This window comes from Globicephala melas, chromosome 3 (assembly GCF_963455315.2).
Source record: "Globicephala melas chromosome 3, mGloMel1.2, whole genome shotgun sequence".
NCBI lineage: Eukaryota > Metazoa > Chordata > Mammalia > Artiodactyla > Delphinidae > Globicephala > Globicephala melas.
Genome location: NC_083316.1, coordinates 109,999,607 through 110,022,950, shown reverse-complemented (window position 1 = coordinate 110,022,950; position 23,344 = coordinate 109,999,607). Strand labels below are relative to the sequence as shown.

General features: G+C 39.2%; 1 protein-coding gene across 2 annotated transcripts; it reads left to right on the top strand.

Moving 5' to 3' along the window:
• The first annotated feature begins 376 nt into the window (after nt 1–376).
• ZCCHC10 (zinc finger CCHC-type containing 10) lies at nt 377–20,575 on the top strand. 2 transcript variants are annotated; one of them, XM_070045193.1, is made up of 5 exons: nt 377–470; nt 832–976; nt 14,822–14,983; nt 18,624–18,665; nt 19,318–20,575. In XM_070045193.1, the coding sequence occupies exons 1-5, from the start codon at nt 392–394 to the stop codon at nt 19,583–19,585; spliced, it is 696 nt and encodes a 231-aa protein (XP_069901294.1). In that variant the 5' UTR covers nt 377–391; the 3' UTR covers nt 19,586–20,575. The 2 variants fall into 2 exon arrangements, with proteins under 2 accessions (XP_069901294.1, XP_060152198.1); XM_060296215.2 differs by lacking the exon at nt 377–470 and having other exon boundaries at nt 804–976.
• The last annotated feature ends 2,769 nt before the right edge of the window (nt 20,576–23,344 follow it).

Below are 23,344 nucleotides of genomic sequence, written 5' to 3'. Positions count from 1 at the left end.
TTATAAAGCAGAAACTGACACACCATTGTAAAGCAATTATACTCCAATAAAGATGTTAAAAAAAAGTTATCTATATTTCAAAGACTGGATTTAAGAGAATAAATTTCTATGACTGACACTAAATACTAAAATATCCTTAATTAATATTTGTATAATCTTTTTCCAGTTGAAAAAGCAGTTTTACCTATATAGCCTTATAACATCATTATGAAAAATATAAACAACATATATTTGCATTTTATAATTTGCTAAAGTCATTCTTTTTCTTTTTCTTTCTTTTTTTTTTGCGGTACGCGGGCCTCTCACTGTTGTGGCCTCTCCCGTTGCGGAGCACAGGCTCCAGACGCGCAGGCTCAGCGGCCATGGCTCACGGGCCCAGCCGCTCCGCGGCATGTGGGATCTTCCCGGAGAGGGGCACGAACCCGTGTCCTCTGCATCGGCAGGTGGACTCTCAACCACTGCGCCACCAGGTAAGTCCTAAAGTCATTCTTTTTCAATTGATGGTCCCAATCTTGTTGAACTCATTCCTTTTTATTTTGCTATCCAAACTACTTCTAGTGTCCTGAACAATGCAGTTTTATTCATTTATATTTATATTTATATATATATATAAATTCATTTGTATATAAAGATGGATAGATGGATCCCTCATTCGAGAATGTTCTTCTCTGACTCTCCACGCAATATACGTGGACCCATCCTTAAAATCCCTCATTCTGACCGATCAACCTGCCTCATTCCTCTCCCTCAAACTACAGACGCACACAGGAAACACAACAGACCAGGCCCTAACCACTACTTGCCCCAAAAGCTGACCCATTAACTCTCCAGGCCCGACTGGTCCCGCCCACGCCTACGGCCTCCGGGGTTCTAAGTCCCCGCCCCCTCCGAGGAGTTTCCCAAAACCCAGCGCGGCAGGCCTCAGCCGCGCTAAGATGGCGACTCCCATGCATCGCCTCATAGCCCGGAGACAAGCGTAAGTTAGGGCCGGAGTCGGGCCGCTGGGCGGGCTGGGGGCGGGGAGAAGCGCGTCAGCCGGCTAGTGAGCGGGCGACGGTATGCGGGGTCGGTGTGGGATCCTCAGCGTGGTCAGGCGGAGGTTGGCCGTTTTTCTCACACGTCGCCTGCCCGCGAGGGGCTCGGGCCGGGGCGGTAAGTTTGATGTCTGTGGATTAGCGATTTCGTGGAAGACGGCTGCGTAAGACCGCTGGGTGGGACCTAGGGGGTGCCTGAAGAGAGTCTCGTGTTTGGTTCCCGCGAAGGGAACGCCCAGGAGTTGGTCGCTAAGAGTTCTATGCCCCTTTGCCAACCCGGCCGCCCACCCCACGCGTGACCGGGCGAAGCCTGTAGCCCTCGTCCAACACCGCCTACTCTCGCCGACGTAAACCTTCAGCTTCCTGTGCAGCCTCCAGCCCACTGGCTTTTCCTGCCGCATTCCTATCGCCTTCCCTAGGAACAGCCTGACTTTTCTGTCCAGCTCTCTTCTCACTTTCTGCCATTCATTCTCCAACAAATATTAATTTATGCATTACCTATCGCTCTATGCCGGTATTTGGGTGTAAGTAAAAAGAGGTGTTCAAGACGGAATCCCTGCTTTCAGGAAGCTTACATTCTATTGGTGGAAAGAGTCGATAAACTAAGCATTTTAAGTAAATACAGTTGATGATAAGAGCTTTGAAGGAAATAAGAGGTGATGGAAAGAGAAAAAGGTACAGGTTAGGTTGGTTGGACTGGAAAGGCATCTCTGAAGAGATGGTATTTGAACAGAGATCGGAAATGTGAGAAAGGAACCAGTCATGAGAGGATTTGGGGAAAGAGCACCCAGACTAGCATAATTGTTTTGAGACAGCAAAGAACTTAGTTTTTAAGAAATGAAAGATGGCCATTGTGGATAATGAGCGAGAGAGAATAGCACAAGAGGTTTTCTGTGAACAGATAATGCAGGAGTTTGTGCCAGATGTCCCTTTCTTGTGAAACCTTTTTTTCTTCTATCAGTCTGCATACCCAAACAACGTCCGACACTTTTTCACTCTGTCAGCTTTTCATGGCATCACCATTTGCCCGTTAATAATATATCGCTCACAGTCTGCTCTAATGTGTATATTTATATTTCTTTTTAAATAAATTTATTTATTTATTTTTGGCTGCATTGGGTCTTCGTTGCTGCGCGCGGGCTTTCTCTAGTTGCGGCGAGTGAGGGCTACTCTTCCTTGTGGTGCGCGGGCTTCTCATTGCGGTGGCATGTCTGGTTGGAGAGCACAGGCTATAGGTGTGAGGGCTTCAGTAGTTGTGGCATGTGGGCCCAGTAGTTGTGGCTCACGGGTTCTAGAGCGCAGGCTCAGTAGTTGTTGGCGCACGGGCTTAGTTGCTCCATGGCATGAGGGATCTTCCCGGACCCAGGGCTCAAACCCGTTTCCCCTGCATTGGCAGGCAGATTCTTAACCACTGCTCCACCAGGGAAACCCCTGTATTTCTTTTTTTTTAATTAATTAATTTATTTTTGACTGTGTTGGGTCTTCGTTTCTGTGCGAGGGCTTTCTCTAGTTGTGGCAAGCGGGGGCCACTCTTCATCGCGGTGCGCGGGCCTCTCACTATCGCGGCCTCTCTTGTTGCGGAGCACAGGCTCCAGACGCGCAGGCTCAGTAGTTGTGGCTCACGGGCCTAGTTGCTCCGTGGCATATGGGATCTTCCCAGACCAGGGCTCGAACCCGTGTCCCCTGTATTAGCAGGCAGATTCTCAACCACTGCACCACCAGGGAAGCCCTGTATTTCTTTTTATATTTATATTTTTTATTCTAAGAGCCCTGATCCTTCTCTTCTCCCTTTCATCAGACTACCTCTTATGCCTGATGAGGTTCCTTGAACATAAGGATAAAGACTTAAGGAATCAGAATGAATTAGTAGTATGCTTGGTGGAGGAAGAAGGCTTTGAAGTCATATGGTTCTGAGATCAAGAATGGAGTAACAGTAATACTTAATAGATGTGCAGTAAATGATGTCACCAGGGTCTAATCTCTCTCAGGTTTGCCCTTTTGGGTGTTGGTTCCATACTTGGTTAGATCACTCCTTTGGTCCTAAGATGGCTGCAGTATCTAGGGTCCTTTATATCCTTTCAGCTTCAAGTTGATAGCATCTCATTGTCTAGGTTGGGTTACATACCCTACCCTGAACCATGTCTATGGGATTATGAAGCTTTGATTGACTTGGACCTCATTCTCTTCCCAGGATAATTGAATGGATCCTTATAAACCAATGGGTGGTAAAAAAATAAAATAAAAATAAACGAATGGGTGGGTAGGTCAGAGGAGGTAATGATTGCTAGATTGACAAAACCAACCAATGTCCACTTAAATATGAAGCTGAAAGTAAGACTTCTGGTGCTTTTAACATAAGTTTTGGAGTATCACACAGTTAAACAAATGTTCTATTTCTGCAGTATGCTTGTATTTGGTACATGAGCTACACAGAAGTAAAAGACAATCTTAGCTTTAGGAGCTTCTAGTCTTACTGGAAAGAAAACATGGTTTATAATGAAACCTGTCATGGTTTGCAGACTGTCGGGACAATTCCCAGGGAGTTGGAGAGGGAGGGCCTTTAGAGGCAAGGGGAGTCCAGGAGAATTTGGAATATTTTGGGGGGGGAAAGCAGACGAGGAGCCTTTACTTTTCATTTTATATTCATCAAAAAGATTTAATTTTATTTATAAAGAGCATATAGCACTTCCATAAGAACAAGTCTTAAACTACAAGTTATGAGAAGTGAGAAAGTACTATTGACATTGTTTTTAAAAGTCTTTGGACTAAAGGAGGAAAGGGGGGAAATTTGAACTTTTCATTCAGCAGATCTTTCAGGGACTTAACTTTGAATCAGATTTCACTCACATATAATTATATGCAGCATGAGAAGATAGGAGTGAGTTATAGAGCCCTATTCCACTCTGAATGTGTTTAAGGCACTTGACCCATGTGATTGCTCCCCAGCATAACAGAGATTTTCCAGGCGACATGGCTGTACTGCTTCTGGTAATCTGAGAACCCCTGGCAAACAGGAGTGGTGCTTAAGGACTGGAAGTAGGCAAATGCTGTTTTGATTTTCAAAGTGAGAAAGGTAGATTCCACAAACCAGACCAGTGAACTTGATATCCATTCCAGCCAAAATTCTGGCTCGATTTATTAAATACGTGCAGAAAGAAAAGCCAAGATCATCAGGTATCAAGTCATTACAGATTGATACCCTTTTTGCCTTTTAGGTATTTGGATTTCAAAAAGCCATCTTGAAAAGTCTCTCACAATATTCTTCTGAAAACAGAACAATTAGGTACATCAGTTGAACATCATGGACAAAGAGTATTGTTTAATGGGTTTAAGTAAATATATAGAGGTATCCCATGGTGGCCTGCAGAGTTTGGTCCTCAGTTTGGTCTTGTCAACATTTTTATAAATGACTTGGATGAGGACACATGTGCGTGTTTATCAAACCTGCAGTTAACACAAAGCTGAGAGGGATAACTAATACAATGGATGACGCAATCCCAATCCAGAAAGGTCTTGACAGGCTGGAACTCTATGTTGAGTCTAACAAGAAGAAATTTAACAAGGGTAAAAGTAAGTATTGTAATAGTATTTTTTAAAAATTTCCATGTCCAACTGTTTGTTGCTAGTATATTGACTTTTGTATGTTGACCTTGTATCCTGTGACCTTATTAAACTCATTTAGTAGTCCTAATAGCTCCATTTTGGATTCTTAGGGATTTTCTAGGTAGATAATCATCATTTATATTATATTTTTTGTTTATTTGGTATGTACATTTTTAAGATTTTTGTTGCATATTACCAAATAGCCCTTCAGAAAGTATCTGCAACTTACATTCTTACCAGCAATTAAGAATGTGTATCTTACTACATTTAGGGTGCCCATTCTCCATCTTTGCCAACAATCGGCTTAAAAAACAGCTTTGCCAATCTGACAGAAATGGTATCAAAGAAGGTGGTTTCACCCAAAAAGGCTGTACCATTAAAACACTTCCTTAAGCCTTAGCTTAGAATATAGAAATGGAATATTATTAAATAGGGTGTTCAGGGCTTCCCTGGTGGCGCAGTGGTTGAGAGTCTGCCTGCCGATGCAGGGGACACGGGTTCGTGACCTGGTCCAGGAGGATCCCGCATGCCATGGAGTGGCTGGGCCCGTGAGCCATGGCCGCTGAGCCTGCGCGTCTGGAGCCTGTGCTCCGCAACGGGAGAGGCCACAACAGTGAGAGGCCCGCGTACCACCAAAAAAAAAAAAAAATAGGGTATTCATTTGAAAAGAAATAAATGCTGATCTTGTGTTTATTTTGAAATTATAGGTGTGCCTCATTCAGTATTCTATCTGGAAGATTTAAGTATTTTTAGGGGTGTTAATGTTTAGAACATCATAGGTGGGCTTTAGGTATTGGTGAATGTTTTGTTTATAACAACAAAAAGCAAACTCCACAGTGCTGGTAGATAATATTTTTAATGGCTGTGATCTCAGGTTATAAGTTTCTTAATATTGGGAAAACAAACTATGAGTTGGAGAAGACTTTATTTCCTTGATTCTGAGAGGCTTCCACACTCCTCCATTTTTCATTGTTAGGAAATATTGTGAAAGGCTTTGAAATGGATTAAAAAATAAAGATTACTGGCTGATTTGTCTAATTCCCTGTCCTGGCTAGTGACTCTGTGACGGCCTGTGCCTCACTGTCTTTGATATATATATATATGTTTTGTTTTTTGTTTTGTTTTTTAATTTATTTTTGGCTGAGTTGGGTCTTTGTTGCTGCGCGCAGGCTTTCTCTAGTTGCGGCGAGCGGGGGCTACTCTTCGTTGCGGTGCGCGGACTTCTCATTGTGGTGGCTTCTCTTGTTGTGGAGCACGGGCTCTAAGCACGTGGGCTTCAGTAGTTGAGGCTCACGGGCTCTAGAGCGCAGGCTCAGTAATTGTGGCCCACGGGCTTAGTTGCTCCGCGGCATGTGGGATCTTCCCAGACTCACGGGCTTGGTTGCTCCGCGGCATGTGGCATCTTTGCAGACCAGGGCTCGAATCCGTGTTCCTTGCATTGGCAGGCGGATTCTTAACCGCTGCGCCACCAGGGAAGCCCTCTTTGAGCTATTTTAAAATGACTCTGTAAATTGTAGAAAGCTGGTAGAAAAGATTCTTACCCATGAAAAGACAGTACAACTGATTCTTGCCCTGTGTCTATTGACCAGTTTTGTTTGGTTTTTTTTTGACCAGTTTTTAGCTATCTGTAAATTCGTTTCCTGTGTTCCTGATTGCTCATATATGTGTGTTGTTTGGATTCTGTTTTGAACCAACTGCAACATCTTACTGGTTCCCTTATTAATTAATGATTAAATAAAACCTTTGACATGTGTTCACTTTATATTTATATGAGAGTCATGATTTTACATTTTTTACTAATTATCCTTTAATGTTTTTGAATTTATTATTTCTGGAATGCATATCACAATTGTGTATATATTAAGTGTGTTAGTGGTTCTTTTTGCCTGAAAAGTGGGCAACTTAATATTAAGTCCATAGAGTGTTTTATTATTGATAGCCTTAACAATTTGCTACATTACACATTCAGATAAGCTCTGAAGTTATAGTCGTGGTTCTGGCAGTTGCTTACTGAAATTTATGAACTATTACTATTATGGTAAAAAGCTGACTCTTCTTTATTATCTTTCAATACTACCACTCAGGACTTCCCTGGTGGTGCAGTGGTTAAGAATCCGCCTGCCAATGCAGGGAACGCGGGTTCGAGCCCTGGTCCGGGAAGATCCCACATGCCGCGGAGCAACTAAGCCCGTGCGCCACAACTACTGAGCCTGCGCTCTAGAGCCAGCGAGCCACAACTACTTGAGCTCACGTGCCACAACTATTGAAGCCTGTGCACCTAGAGCCCGTGCTCGCAACAAGAGAAGCCACCTCAATGAGAAGCCTGCACACCACAACGAAGAGTAGTCCCTGCTCAGCAACGAAGACCCAATGCAGTCAAAAATAAATAAATTTATTTAAAAAAAGAAACTACTACTGAGTAGTATTTCCTTGCTTGAAACATTAGTTCTTCATGTTAGGATTGGCTTAATTTTTGAACAAACGCTAAAAATAAATTACTGTCAAAATTACAGAAGCTGGCTGATGATGTGGGAATTCATTAATGAAAAGCATACTATAAACAATATATGTCCTCTTAAACCCTTGCCTATTTAAACAGTCAGTCATTTTAGAAACATTTACTGAACACCAATTATGTGTTCTCCAGGGATAAAAAGGTGACTGCTCTAGGTCGAAATTAAGAATCTAGCATCCCATCATGCAACCATGTTTTGAGAAAATTTAAATTGCCATGTTTCGTTAGTCCAGATAATTGATTAGCCTAATGTGTGGATTGATATTCACAACTCCCATTTATTTGTCTATTACTTTATGCCAGATTCCTTACTGCTTTCTATACAAACATCCCAGTCTGTAGAATGGGGATATTGTTCTCAAACTCATTGGGTTATCATGGGGATTAGATGTATTTATGTATAAATACATACATAAATACTACTTAGCTAAATTCCTGGCACACAGTAAGTATAAACCACGGTTATAGTCTTATCTAATTCTCACAATAACCTAGTGAAGTAGATATTATCCCATTTTTTAGAATAGAAACTGAAGTTCAAAAACTAGCTTGCTAATGAGCCTAAAGCTGTGTAGTGAAAGAGCCAAGATTTTAAAAAAATTTTATTGTTGTGAACTATAACACATCTACAAAAAAGTTCAGACAACATAAATATGTCCTTAATAGGTAATGTTTATAATTCTTTTTTTTCTTTTTTTTTCAATTTTTATAATTCTTAACCCATGTAACCACTACCCAGATCAAGTATTTAATAAAAAATTGCCAATATACTAGATGCCACCAAGCTTTCCCAATCACAACCTCCTCCCTCCTTCCTAAAGTAACCACTATCCCAACATTTATGGTAATTACTAACTTGCTTCTGTTCTGTGCTTTTACCATCTAACTATTCACTAGAGTTTAATTTTGCCTGTCTTTAACCTTTACACAGAATCAGACAATTTAGATTCTTTTGAGTTTAGCTTCTTATATCTAAGCTCCATCTGAGTTATATTAAGCTGGAATTTGTTCATTTTTATCACTATGAAGTATTCCAGTGTATTCTATACCACAGATCATCCATTCTTCTTTGATATTATTTCCAATTTAGAGGATTTTACAAATCTTGTTGTTAAGAATATTACTATAGTTCTTCCTCTTCCTCTTCCCTACTTGAACAAGTCAGTCCTAAAGCCATGAGGTGGTATAGATCCATGCAGAGGACTGACTTGGCACTGGAGTATTAGAGCTGAAGGGGAGTAACTAGGGCATCCACATAGGGACGTGAACTGGCGTGCAGTGCCAGCAGGGTGCAGAGGGCATCCAGTTGAGTGAAGGTCCAATGCAGGGCACCAGATCCCAAGCAGAGTGAGGGGGGTTTCCACACAGGGAGGGCCATTTAACACAAGTTGTCACCCTAGTGGGGAGAATGTCTCCATGGGGGAGGGGAGGTATAATTTGATGTGGGGTGGCACAGTCTAAATAGAAAGAGAAATGAGTTCATGTGAGGTGGACTGGCCCGGCAGTGGAAGTCAGAGCCCAAGCAGGGTGAGGAGCATGTTCACATGGGGAGTGTGGGAGGACAGCAAAGGGCAGAGTACCAGAGCCCACATGGAGTAAAGAGGGCATCTGTAAGGGGGAGGGGGCAACAATGGGCAATTGGTTTCGTAAGACAGATTGACCAAATAACTAAATCTGTTAAGGATAATGGGAGCCAGATTTCTCACTGAAGGAGGAGGAGGTATGGGGAAGGAGAAAATAGAGTAAATTCTGTGAAGTTGAATTGGAATTAAAGGTATCGGTATGAATTCATGGTTTTCAAAATATATAGTTAAATATAGCTGTAGATGTGTGTATTTGATACATGGATAGTAATGTGTGTGTTGTTCCCTAGCTCTGTCCACTGAGGGTATCTGGGAGCAGCAACATTCCAGTTACAGTGAGCACATGTGTGCCCTGATCTTGACTCTGAATGTCATCAGGGTTCCATCAGGCTGATTTCAGGCCTGGAAAGGCCTGATTTTAGGACAGGGAAAGTATAAGATGAGCCTGGAATTTTTTGTTGTACCAGAAAGCAAGGAAGTGCTCAAAGAATGAAGGAACCATGTCAAAAGAACACAGAATCCAACTTGGAGGGATTCCCACTGACCAAATCTAGGGCAATCTGAGCATCAAAATAAATCATGGTAATGGATAGTAACTCATTCAATAAAATAGAAAAATAGACTTCATACTGATAGATGAATAAATGAACTAAAAATTTAATGAGCAGGATATTTATGTACTTTCAAATACCAACCCACAAAATACTTATTAATTGCTTTATTAGATATTAATTATAGTTGTATAACAAATTACCCCAGAATTTAGTGACTTCTAACAATAAACATCTCAGTTCTGTGGTCAGGAATTCAGGAGTGACTTAGCTGCGTAGTTCTTTTTTCTTTCTTCTTTTTTTTTTTGTAGGGGGGGCTGCCTCAGGTGTTAGTTGTGGCACGCGGGATCTTCATTGAGGCATGCGTGATCTTTTGTTGTGGCGTGTGAGCTTCTCTCTATTGGCATGTGGGTTTTCTCTTTTCTAGTTGTGGCACGCAGGCTCCAGGGCACATGGGCTCTGTAGTGTGGCACGTGGGTTCCAGAGCACATGGGCTATGTAGTTTGCGGCTCGCGAACTCTAGTTGAGGCGCAGGAGCTCAGTAGTTGTGGTGCGCGGGCTTAGTTGCCCTGCGGCATGTGGGATCTTAGTTCCCCAATCAGGGATCGAACCCGCGTACCCTGCATTGTAAAGCGGCTTCTTTACCGCTGGACCACCAGGGAGTGTTTTCATGACATGGCAGCTACATGAGCTAATCTTTTTTTTTTTTTGCGGTACGCGGGCCTCTCACTGCTGTGGCCTCTCCCGTTGCGGAGCACAGGCTCCGGACGCGCAGGCTCAGCGGCCATGGCTCATGGGCCCAGCCGCTCCGCGGTATGTGGGATCTTCCCGGACCGGGGCACGAACCCGTGTCCCCTGCATCGGCAGGCGGACTCTCAACCACTGCGCCACCAGGGAAGCCCATGAGCTAATCTTTAAAGTCACGCTCCATCACCCTGCTTTATTCTGTTAGTTAGAAGCAAGTCACTAAGTCTTAGCCACACTTAAGGGGAGGGTAGTTAGGCTCCAACCCTTGAAGTAAGGATATCATAGAATTTGTGGACATAATTTAAAACCACCTCAATTACAAAAGGACAAAAAATAACTTTATATTGCAAAATCTGGTTGACCCTCCATAATGAAGGGATCAAAACGAACATCATCAGTAACAAGACAAATTGTAGTCTTGTGTCACCTGACAGGAATACAGTGAGAAGAACACGGCACATTTCTGTTATATTCCTGCCAAAAATACATGGCTTGAATCTAATCATATAGAGATATCAGATGTTGTAGCCAGCCTCCAAGATGATCTGCAGTGATCCCTGCTTCATGTGTACTCTCTTCCAGAGAGTACCAGAGTTGGTCTGTATGACCAGTAGAATATAGCAAAAGTAATGGTATGTCATTTCCAAGATTGGGTGATAAAAGACTGACTTCTTTCTTGAGTTATCTTGGTTACTCTCCCTGGGTAAAACCATGTTGTAAGCAGCCCGATGGAGAGGCCAGCAGGTAAGGAACTGAAGCCTCCCGTTAGCCACATGAGTGAACTTGGAAGGAAATCCTCCAACTCAAATTGAAGCACATTCTACAAAATAACTGGCTGTAATCATCAAAAAGTGTCAAGGTCATGTAAAGCAAGACACAGGACTGAGGAACTCTTCCAGAAGAAGGAAGAGACATGACAACATGTGCAACATTGATGCAGAACTGGATTTTGCTATAGAGAATGTTTTTGGGACATTTGATGAAACTTAAATGGGGTCTGAAGATTAAACTTAAATGGGATCTTGAAGGTATCAACATTAACTTCTTGATTTTGATGGTTACATTGTATATATGAGAATGTCCTAGTTTATAGAAAACATGCAGTAAAGTATTCTGGTTTGATGAGGCATCAGGTTGGCAACTTACAAATGGCTCAGCAAAAACAGTTCACAAATGATTTAGGAAAAATAGTTCTTTGAACTGTACTTAACAGCTTTTCTATAAGGTTGTGACTATTTCAAAACTTTTAAAAGCTACGTAAAGGAAAGCAATATTCCAATATTCTTACACATGTTATCTGGTATAGTTTTTTGTAGATTTCTGTTGTGTAAGTACCTGCAAGTGGAATTGCTGGACTGTGGAGTATGCATTTCTTCAACTATAGTGGTTTTTGCTTTTTCTTATGTTAGTAATGAGCACCTTTTCATGTGTTTATTAATTTGTTTCCCAATCCCATTTTTGTACTGCCTTTCCATCTTCCACTTTATCTTATTTTTCTATTGTACATCATTTCCTTAATGATTCATAAGAGTTCTTTGTATACTTAAGATGAAGCTGTTGGCAAAATGTGTTACAAATATCTTCTCCCACTCTTTGGCTTCTCTTTTTACTCTCTTTATAGTATATTTTGATGAACAGAAATTCTTAATTTTTGAAAATTCTTAATTTTAGTAATTCTAATTTATCAATCTTTTATGATTAGTGCTTTTTGTAAAATTAATGTATTTATTTATTATTTTTGGCTGCGTTGGGTCTTCGTTGCTGCACGTGGGCTTTCTCTAGTTGCGGTGAGCGGGGGCTACTCTCCATTGCGGTACGCAGGGTTCTCACTGCGGTGGCTTCTCTTGTTGTGGAGCACGGGCTCTAGGCACGTGGGCTTCAGTAGTTGTGGCACATGGGCTCAGTAGTTGTGGCTTGCAGGCTCTAGAGTGCAGGCTCAGTAGTTGTGGCGCACGGGCTTAGTTGCTTCGCAGCATGTGGGATCTTCCTGTACCAGAGCTCGAACCCGTATCCCCTGCATTGGCAGGCGGATTCTTAACCACTGCACCACCAGGGAAGTCTTAGTGCTTTGTTTTTGTTTCTCAAGAATTCCTAACTCAAATATGTCACTTTTTTTATACTATCTTTTAAACCTTATTGTTTGACCAAGTTTGTAATCATTTTGGGCTTATGGTTAAGTCTTATTTTTACCATGTGCATAACCAGTTGTCCCTACATCATTTATAATCTAACCTTTCCCCCCACTGCTCTTTAATGCCATGGTTGTCATAAATTGTTCATGTATACATTAGTCTATTTCTGGACATTCTGTTCTGTTCCACTGGCATATTTGTATATATTTGCTCCAGTCTCACATTCTAAGTTATTATAGCTGTATCATAAGTCACTGTCTTTTATTTTTTTCTTTCAGTCTTATTGAGATATAGTTGACGTACAGCACTGTATAAGTTTAAGGATAATGATTTGATTTACATACGTCATGAAGTCACTGTTAACAATAAGTTTAGTGAACATCCATCATCTCATATAGATACAAAATTAAAGAAACAGAAGAAAAAAGTTTTTTTCTTGTGATGAGAACTTTTAAGATTTACTCTTAACAATTTTCACGTATAACATACAGCTGTTAATTTCATTAATCGTGTTGTACATTACATCCCTAGTACTTATTTATCTTATAACTAGAAGTTTGTACTTTGACTGCCTTCATCTGGTTGCTGCTCCCCCTATCCCCCACCTCTGTTAACCACAAATCTGAACTCTTTTTTTATGATTTTTTTGTTTGTTTTTGAAATATCATTTACCTACAACACTACATTAGTTCCAGGTGTACAACAAAGAGATTCAATATTTCCGTACATTACAAAATGATCACCACAAGTCAATTTATTTTAATCTAAGTCTTCCCTACTTGTTCCTTTATAAGGGTATTTTGGCTATTCTTGGCCTTTTGAATGTCCATATACATTTTAGGGAATAAGTTTAAGTTCCATACCAAACAAACACCTGTTGAGATTCTGATTGGCATTGCTTTGAATCTATAGATCAGTTTGGGGAGAATGGACAGTTTTTACAATATTGAGTCTTTCAGTCTATGAACATGGTAATCCTTTTACTTAGCTACTTATTTAGATGTTTAATTTCTCTCAGTAATGTTTGTTTTCTGCATAGAATTCTTGCACATATTTTCTTTCACTTATTTATAAGTGCTTGTTATTTTTCAGAATGTTATAAATACCACCTTTTTTTTTTTTTTTTTTGCGGTACGCGGGCCTCTCACTGTTGTGGCCTCTCCCGCTGCGGAGCACAGGCTCCGGACGCGCAGCCTCAGCGGCCATGGCTCACGGGCCTAGCCGCTCTGCTGCATGTGGGGTCTTCCCGGACTGGGGCACGAACCCGTGTCCCCTGCATCGGCAGGCGGACTCTCAACCACTGCGCCATCAGGGAAGCCCATAAATACCACCTTTTAAATTTTTATTTTTAACTGTTTTTGTTAAGTAGAAACTCAATTGATTTTATGTGTTGACCTAATATCTAATAGAAAGTTTGGCAAACGATAGTCCACTGAATCCTGCCTGCTGCCTGTTGTAGGCTTGCAAACCAAGAATGCTTTTTACATATGTTTGTATATATATGATCAATTTGATGATAGAGAACACTAATTTTGAACCTCAATTGAGTGAAATGTTATAGAAAAGAATTCCATTCTTCTCATTAATAAACCTCTTTTATTTGAAATATTTTCATTAATAAAATATTTGTAGAAATTTGTTTTCTCTCTTGTGATATAAATACCTTTGTAATATATTAAATTTTGCCTCTTGGTCTGCAAAGCCTAAAATATTGACTCTGACACTTTATAGACAAAGTTTACTGACCCCAATATAAAACCTTCCTAAACTCACTTATGAATTCTAATTATTGAAAAATGTTTTGGGACTCCCCCGGCAATCCAGCGATTAGGACTCCACGCTCCTAATGTAGGGGGCAAGGGTTTGATCCCTGGTTGGGGAAGTAAGATCCCACATGCCGCATGGCAGGGCCAAAAAAAATTTTTTTTATCTGTAGAGTCTGTTGGATTTGCCATTTACATGATACATCATCAGTAAGGAATGACAATTTTATTTCTTCCTTTCTAATTCCTTTATCTATTTTTCTTCACTTGCCACACCTTAATTCAATTTCAGGGACTGAGATTTTTCTTAGTCTCCTAGGTGACTAGAATCTGGGCTGCACTTGATAAGCAGTTGCTTTATTCTTAGAGTAAAGCCCTTCAGAGTCCCAACTCTGAATGCATAATTTGTCTCCCTTGCTCCTTGTAAGTGATGCTTGCTTACCCTCCTGAGTTGGGAAAAAAACCCAGAGTTGACTTAAACGTAGGACTGACCACTCTGGGTTTCCAGCTTCTTCCATATCTTGGCTTGGTTATTCTTTAATCTCTTGTTAGTTCTCTGATACCTCGAGCACATTGTTAAAAATGTTTTGACTGTCTTTTCTAGTTCTGAGCTGAAGAGTTGGTCTGAGTTACCTGGTCTGCCATTACTGGAATGGAATTGAGGAAAGAAGATTTGTACTCAGTTCTGTCTAACTCCCAGGTCCATGCTCTTAACCACTTACTATATTGCTTTGTGATTAAATCTAACAAATAATTTAAAGTGTAAAATGATGCTTATTTTTGGATTGTACCTTTACATAAGCATCATTTTATGCTTATATTGTTTATGCTTCTCATGACAGAAAATGTCAGGTCAAAAATTTAAGGCCTGTATTCTATTTTTTACTCTGCAGTGAAGCAAATAAACAACATGTAAGATGTCAGAAATGCTTGGAATTTGGGCATTGGACTTATGAATGCACAGGAAAAAGAAAGTACCTACATAGGCCTTCAAGAACAGCAGAACTAAAGAAAGCTTTAAAAGAAAAAGAAAACAGATTATTATTACAGCAAAGGTAAGGTTACATATGGTATCCAAAGGAATATTTATTTGTATTTATAAAATTTATTAAGGGACTAAATATCTCACGGTGGTTATCCAGATTTAGATTATATTGTAATATTAGCTAATGTTTAATGAGTGTTACTGTGTGCCAGGCACCGTACTAAGGTCTTTACAAGTATTAGCTTATTTCAGCATCACATCTATACCGTTAAGGTAAGTACTATTATAATTCCCATTTTACATATGAAGAAGCTGAGGCATGGAGAGATTCAGTAACTTGCTCAGTGTCACACAGCAAGTAAGTAGAAAAGTTAAGTGTTAAACCAACTAGCCAGTCTCCAGAGTCCATGCTCTTAATCACTTTGCTTTTCTTGCCTCAACTGCCAATGAAATGACAGCAGAATACTATGAGGTAGATTATATGAACTGATATGGAAAGATATCCAAAGTAAGTACCCAAGATACTTATACTAAGTATATAAACAAGGTAGAGAACAGTATATATAATATACTATCATTTATGTTAAAAAGGAAGAAAAAAGGAATAATGGAGCTTTTTTTGGGGGGGGATTATAAGTGGTTGATAATAGTGGTTCTTTTCTAGAAGGAGAACTGGGTAGGAGGGAAAAATTGTTATTTATCCTTTTATGCCCTTTGAATAAAGCTTTTCAAATTCCCATGAAATAAGTAAGCTTATGTGTTTCAGAGTAACTGAAACAGGAAGGTGTCAGGTCTACTTAGTGCTGCATATTAGAAGTAGCACCTTCATGAGGACCGTTAGCAATATAATAGTGTCTTAAACATCTGGATTTTCCAGGCAACAGTCTTCCAGTTTGTGGACAGGAAGACTCTTCAAGGGTTATACAGGAATAGACAGGTAATCAGTTTCTAGATTATCAATATTCATATATGTTTCTTCCAAAGATAAATCTGTATGAGACCTTGCCTACCCCTCTCTAATTTCACAAAAGAAAGGCATACCTCTCGCCTATCTCTAATCTTACCTTGGTATATTGTGCTCATGTATAAAATCCTAGAGACTTTTCAAAATACTGGTGTTTGTAAGAAAGTAAAAGGCCCAAATTATTGGGAGCAAGTTCTTTTGTAATTTTTTTTCTCAGCAAAATTGAAGGAGGATCTAATTGAGTTGTCAATTTAAAAGTATATTTTAATGATACATCATTACGTGACTTGTGGAATATAACATGGGAGGAATTCAGAGAACTGAGTGACATTGCTACAGCAAAACTCTTTCTATTCCCATCTACCTGTTCAGGTTAACAAGCTTTCTCAGGGTGCAATCTGTAAAAGTTAAATATAGGAATTAAATTGATACTGAACCCTGTCATAGTCAAGCAATAAGATCCATGGATACATAAGCTAGAAAAAAAAAATCCATGTCATTAAGAGGTACAGTTCCAGTGAAATTTTTTTATGTATAATAGTTACAAAAAGTTATAATATATTTTACATTGTTTTAATCAATTTGTATAGTAGTAATGATAATAGTAATTCAACTCAGAATTTTTAAACACTTTTAAAACCTTATGATCACAAGTAATTAAAAGATACAATATTAAGTTATGTCTATATTTTTACTGCAGAGAAATGTAAGTGATCACTAAAATTTTCAGGCATGAAAATATATTAGGATACATTCTGTGGGGAAAGGAGAATAAAAATTCAAGTTCAAAGAGGAAAAAGGACAGTGTAAAAGTACCAATTGTTAAAGATAAGCTTGTTCATTTATTTTTTAAAATTAATTATGATACATATCAAATTTTGTGGTATTTACAGTTACCAAAATGATGTAACGATTTTCTTTTTAAAATATCAATATTTAATATATAATATGCCAGACTTTATAACCTTTGAGGGGAAAAACATAATTTTTCAAACTTCTTTTATTAGGAATGTAAGCAAAAAATGTTTGAAGACTCTGTCCTAAAGAATAAAATATAAGAGTTATGAATAATTTCATTTCAACATTTACTTTTGTTTTTCTAGTTGTATTACACAACTATCTTGGTCTTAAAAATACATAGAACTACATGAATTTTAGTTTTGGCTCTGTTACGTAAAGACTGCTGATTTTTTGGTTCAATGATAAAATTATGGAAGTGTGTGAATTTCAGTGATCTTGCATTCTTGTGGTGTGACTTAACAAATGTACTTCTACCACTTATTTTACTGCAAAAATTACAATTCTCCAGTAAGTAATTCCATCGTGTAAAACAGCTTTACATAAATACATATTTATATTTGAGGACCCAGGAAATAAGGATATAATGTTATCTAGGAAATATAGAGAAGTTCAGAATATAAAAATGTTAAATTTACAGGACAGTATATAGTAATAGAAGTAAATCTGTAATTTGAAAGCCTGATTTACTATGCATGTTGTTTGGCAGCGGTATAGCAGCAAGCCATTTGTGTATTTCACTCAGAAATCTCCAGACTTTGTTCTTTATAAATAATGTGAGGGAACACAGTCTTGAAGTATTAAGTCTCTGGTTCTTAAGCAGTAAATAACTGAACGTTTGGGGGACATGCAGAAAAAGAAGTATTTTGTTTGTTTGTTTGTTTTTGTTTTTTGGCCTTTCCTCGCGGCATGCAGGATCTTAGTTCCCAGACCAGGGATCAAACCCGGGCTTCCTGCAGTGGAAGCACAGAGTCTTAACTACTAGACTGCCAAGGAGGTCACAAGAAATAGTTTTTAATTATTTTTTAATTATTTTTACTTTTTATTTTTATTGGAGTATAGTTGATTTACAATGTTGTGTTCGTTTCAGGTGTACAGCAAAGTGAATCAATTAAGAAATGGTTTTTTAAATTAAAGGTTGCTTTTTTTTTATATGAAATGGCCATTTATAATACCATTCTAGAAACCCAAATTATAAATTACAGCTGTTGTGCTATTACTTGCTTTGTTCTGTTGTTCACTAAATAGTCGATTTAGCCATGTCAGTCTAAGTTCAAAACTAAAAAAGAGGGGCTTCCCTGGTGCCACAGTGGTTGGAAGTCCGCCTGCCAATGCAGGGGGCACGGGTTCGAGCCCTGGTCTGGGAGGATCCCACATGCCACGGAGCAGCTGGGCCTGTGCGCCACAGCTGCTGAGCCTGTGCTCTGGAGCCTGTGAGCCACAACTACTGGGCCTGTGTGCTATGGCTGCTGGGGCCCACGCACCTAGAGCCCATGCTCCGCAACAGGGGAGGCCACCGTGGTGAGGGGCCCGCACACAGCAAAGAAGAGTGGCCCCTGCTCGCTGCAACTGGTGAGGGCCTGTGCACAGCAACGGAGACCCAGTGCAGCCAAGAATGAATAAATAAAATAGATGAGTTGGGAAAAAACTAAAAAACAATCAAATTGGTGCGTTTGGTCATCTTAACTACTAACTTAACCTCGCTTCTAAAGTACAGTTGATAACATTTGTCTTGCTTAAGTGCTGGTTAAGTTGACTGTATGTACCATATACACCTGCAACAGGAAACTTTCCTCTTGATTATAGCAATAAACACTGGACTCTCAGTACATGTTATAAAAGACAAAGTGTTTTTCCAATGAAAAAAGTTTTGGGGATAGCAGAAGCATTTGAGCTGTTTATAATCACTGTATTAACAGGAGCTTTTCCCCCCCTTCACATTTATCAGCATTGGAGAAACTAATGTAGAAAGAAAGACCAAGAAAAAAAGGTATGTGTGGTTTTAGTATTATATAGATAATATATAATACTAGTTGGAGGGATGGGGTGTGTGATTTTAAAATAATAGTTAAAAGATTTGGATCTGAAGTCTCTTGTTTGCAATTCATGATTAAATATCATCCTGTTTTCTGATATGTTCCTCTGTTTACCTATCTGGAGTTTCTTCCTTCATTTATCCTTTTTCTCCAACTTTCTAGAGTCCTTATACCTGGAAATAGTAATTTCTCTTGTCTTAGATTAGGAAATGTTATTAGAGTGGTAAGAAATTATTGACCAGCTGTATCTGGTATAAAGTAGTTAAGGTTATGAAGCATTTACCACTCTACATGAGGTTTAAATAAACCCAGTTGTTAAACTGCAACTTTATTCTAACATCATTCACTCTGGAGCATAGTATAGTAGATACACTTATCTCAGACTCCATCCAAGAGAGTTAAATTGCTGTAGTAAAAGACCTTGTGGTTGAGGGGAGAGGGTGGGCACGGTGGGGTTATTACAGTTAGGGAATCCTCAAAACATCAGATCTAGAGATAACATGCTAGCAAAGCTTCAGTGTATATATATATACATAATACTCAAGTGAAATTGCTTTTAAACATTCTATTAAATGTCAGCTTCTCATGCATATAATTGTCTAATAGGTCTAAGAGTGTAACTAGTTCCAGTAGCAATAGCAGTGACAGTTCAGCCAGTGATTCTTCGTCAGAGAGTGAAGAGACCTCTACCTCATCCTCCTCAGAGGACAGTGACTCTGATGAAAGCTCCTCCAGTTCATCATCTTCAGCCTCCTCCACAAGCTCTTCCTCGTCCTCCGATTCAGACTCAGATTCCAGCTCTTCCAGTAGCAGCAGCAGCAGCACAAATAGTAGCTCTGAGGATGAACCACCAAAGAAGAAGAAAAAGAAATAGAATTGTTCCATCCATGTTGGACTGATGGACTAAAAACGTTAATGCGATTCTCAGAAGGGAATTTAGAATGTGTTAAGACCAAATAGGTTAACTGATCAAAATTTTTAGAGTTCAAAAGTTTCTAAATGTTTTACATTGTAGGAGCATAAAGAGTATTAATAATGGATTATATATATAAAGACTTTTTTATTTTAGGGGTGAATCTTTTTTTTTAATCTTTAAAATATATCTCTAAAATTAATCAAAGCTGAAATCTAGTAAATCTTTTTTTTTTTTTTTTTTTTTGGCGATACGCAGGCCTCACTGCTGTGGCCTCTCCCGTTGCAGAGCACAGGCTCCGGACGCGCAGGCTCAGCGGCCATGGCTCACGGGCCCAGCCGCTCTGCGGCATGTGGGATCCTCCCGGACCGGGGCACGAACCCGTGTCCCCTGCATCGGCAGGCGGACTCTCAACCACTGTGCCACCAGGGAGGCCCCTCTAGTAAATCTTTTTGTGATGAAACCTATCTTTTCTCCCTGTGAAATAAATGCCATACTTTGTTACATGTTAGTGCTATGTATCAGACACGTTTTCAGGATAATGCATCAGAATATCTATCTGGCGGTGAATTTCTAATGCTTTTGGCTGTATGTTACTATGTAAGATTTAATACCTCTATAAGCTTAGAGTTTTCCTACTGTTAATACATGTGCTCTATTTTTATGTTTATGTTCAGAAAGTTCTTCTGACTTCTTCTTCTAAGTGAAAAGTTCAAGGAATCTATTAATAAATTTATACCTTTTTGATGGTACAAGTTTTAAGTTACTGTGTTGTATCATTCATTTTCTTCTGGTTCTTAGAGTTACCCTTTTATGACAAAAATTATTCTAGAGGAACTTAAAAAGGAACAAAATTCTGAAACTACATAGGACTCTAATCTTGGTGCCTTTTGATAAATTCATTGTATCAGAAAAGAAAACAGTCATTTAAAAAGCTAACTTAGGGCTTCCCTGGTGGCACAGTGGTTGAGAGTCCTCCTGCCGATGCAGGGGACACGGGTTCGTGCTCCGGTCCGGGAAGATCCCACATGCCGCGGAGCGGCTGGGCCCGTGAGCCATGGCCGCTGAGCCTGCGCGTCCAGAGCCTGTGCTCCGCAATGGGAGAGGCCACAACAGTGAGAGGCCCGCATACGGCAAAAAAAAAAGCTAACTTAAGTAAAAGTGATATAAATACCTTTGTGTGTTGATATGCTATAAAAGGTACCATTCAAAGGGGGAAAAAAATGGTAGGAGGAAGAGAGGTAATTTTTACAGAAAATTAGAGTGATGTTGGTTGCCTTTTACTAAAATATTAAGTTTTCATAAAGATTGCCTTTTACCATTTTGCAATTGTGGTATGACAGTTCATATGGTAACTGGTCGTATATGACAGTCTACTGCATAAATATGAATGACTTGGATTAATCTGGTGTGTTGACATAGCATATACACAGTTGACATCTAGCATGAAAGTTTAAAAAGAAATACTGCACAGTATTTCTTAAAAGTAAAGTACCAGGCCATGGTGAAATTATTTGGTTTAACATCACATTATTTTGTGATGTCTTTTAAACTTTTTGGAAAGAGGTATCATTTGTAGAAAAATCTTGATTTGGGTTAAATATAGGTTTTTTAAAACTACAGATGTTGTCTTTTTATATTTTTATGAAAAAGCAGTAGAAAATTACTTTTGAAGAAAATGGACTTCTATTTAAATGTTTAAGTATATGTATGTTGTGAGCTTAAAGAGCTGTAATTACCCGTTTTACAGAACCGTTGCTTTCAATGATTGTAAATAAACTCTCAAAACATCATTTTAAGGCTCCATACAGAATGTGTCAATTGACAGGCAAATTTAATAAATTACTAACGAAATACAGTTTACAATGTAATCTCTGTAAGGGCAATTTTAGCAGTTAAACTTGGAAGGGAAACAAATGTGTACATAGGTTACATCACTTGCAGTTAAATAAAGCTCAGTTTGTGCTGACGAGCTTAATAAGCTGCTTTTATCTCTGCTGTTTTACTTAATGCCACTTCTTATCTATTTACATGGTAAGAGCATTTAAATTCTAATTATTTTTACTATTACAGATGTTAAAAGGTATACCTGGGAAAGTACAGAGGACAGGAACTTTATTCTAGTCACACAGTTTACTCAAAAAAGCAGAATCAATGGCAAAGTGGAGAGTAACTTCCAAAGAGTTTCTCTCCATCCTGCCTAAAAGCAGAACTCTGGATGTTGAATCCCTGGCAAATGTAATAAATGTATTATTTCTCAACCACAACCACAAACATATCAAAAGGAGACATAATTAGATGATAGGTTTCACTCCACAAACATTTGTTAGTATGACTATATAATATAGTAAATTTGTCTTGGGATCAAAAGATGGCATTAGGCCAAGTTAGCACTGGAAATGGAAAAAAATACAGAGAAGGTGTACTTTATAGTCATGGTTTTATTTACTTTTTTTTTTTTTTTAATTGCGGTATGCAGGCCTCTCACTGTTGGGGCCTCTCCCGTCACAGAGCACAGGCTCCGGACGCGCAGGCTCAGCGGCCATGGCTCACGGGCCCAGCCGCTCCGCGGCATGTGGGATCTTCCCGGACCGGAGCACGAACCCGTGTCCCCTGCATCGGCAGGCAGATTCTCAACCACTGCACCACCAGGGAAGCCCCGCTATTTACTTTTTTAACTTGCTATTTTGAACTGACTGTAGATTTACAGAAAATTTGTAAAAATATTACAATTTCCGTGTATACCTCACCTAGCTTCCCCTAATGTTAGCATCTTATATAACCATAGTACAATGATCAGAACCAAGAAATTAATATTTGATAAACTACTGTTAATTAAATCAAAAGCCTTACTCATATTTCATCAGCTTTCGCAGTAATGTTCTATTTCTGTTCCATTATATTACCCAGAAAGTACATTTAGTTACTTCTAAGTCTGCGGCTGAGTTCCTTAGTCTTTCCTTGTCTTTCATGCCCTTGTCACTTTTGAAGAGTATTGATCAGTTATTTTGTCTAATGTCCCTCAATTTGGGTTTGCCTAGTGTTTTCTCATGACTGAACTCATGTTATGCTTTTTGGAAGAATATCACAGAAATGAAGAATTCCCAATGTCAATAAGTCATTTATTATTGGTGATGTTGACCTTGATTACTTACTTGGTGAAGGTGGTTTCATCAGGTTTCTCCATTGCAAAGTTACTGTCTTTCCCCTTTTAGTTGATAGATATCTTGGAGGAGATACTTTGAGACTTTGCAAATTGTCCTTACAGTCAGCCACTACTTTTAGTGGATCTTGTCTAGAACAATTATTACTGTGATGTTTTGCAAATGGTGATTTTCCATTTCCCTCTTTACTTCTACACTAATTGGAATTATACTCTAAGGAAGAGCTGCCTCTTCTCCCCCATTCATTTAATCAATGGTACTGTGGACTCCTGGATGTTTATTTTGTTCTGTGGGTTAAAATTCAATAATAGTGTTCCTTTGTTGCTCAAATTCTTACACCTTTGGCTATTAGAAGAGTTCCTTCACGTAGGCTCCTTCATTCTTTCAACAAATCCTCATCTTTTTGTTAGGACTTCCTTACTTTGTGGGACCACAAGATGTTCCGGGTTCATCTTGTGGACTCCTTGCCCCATCTTTGGAAGCAACCACTTCTCCAAGGGGCCTGCCCTGGTTTTTAATTGGAGAATGGTGTTTAGAATCCATGATCTGGGTGCTG

Bases quoted from the DNA above. Each gene is read 5' to 3' on its own strand.
- ZCCHC10 (XM_070045193.1), top strand. From the start codon at position 392: ATGTGGGATCTTCCCGGAGAGGGGCACGAACCCGTGTCCTCTGCATCG. The intron at 471-831 runs GTAAGTCCTAAA...TTAACTCTCCAG, and splicing joins CTCAACCACTGCGCCACCAG to GCCCGACTGGTCCCGCCCAC. The intron at 977-14,821 runs GTAAGTTAGGGC...TTTACTCTGCAG, and splicing joins CTCATAGCCCGGAGACAAGC to TGAAGCAAATAAACAACATG.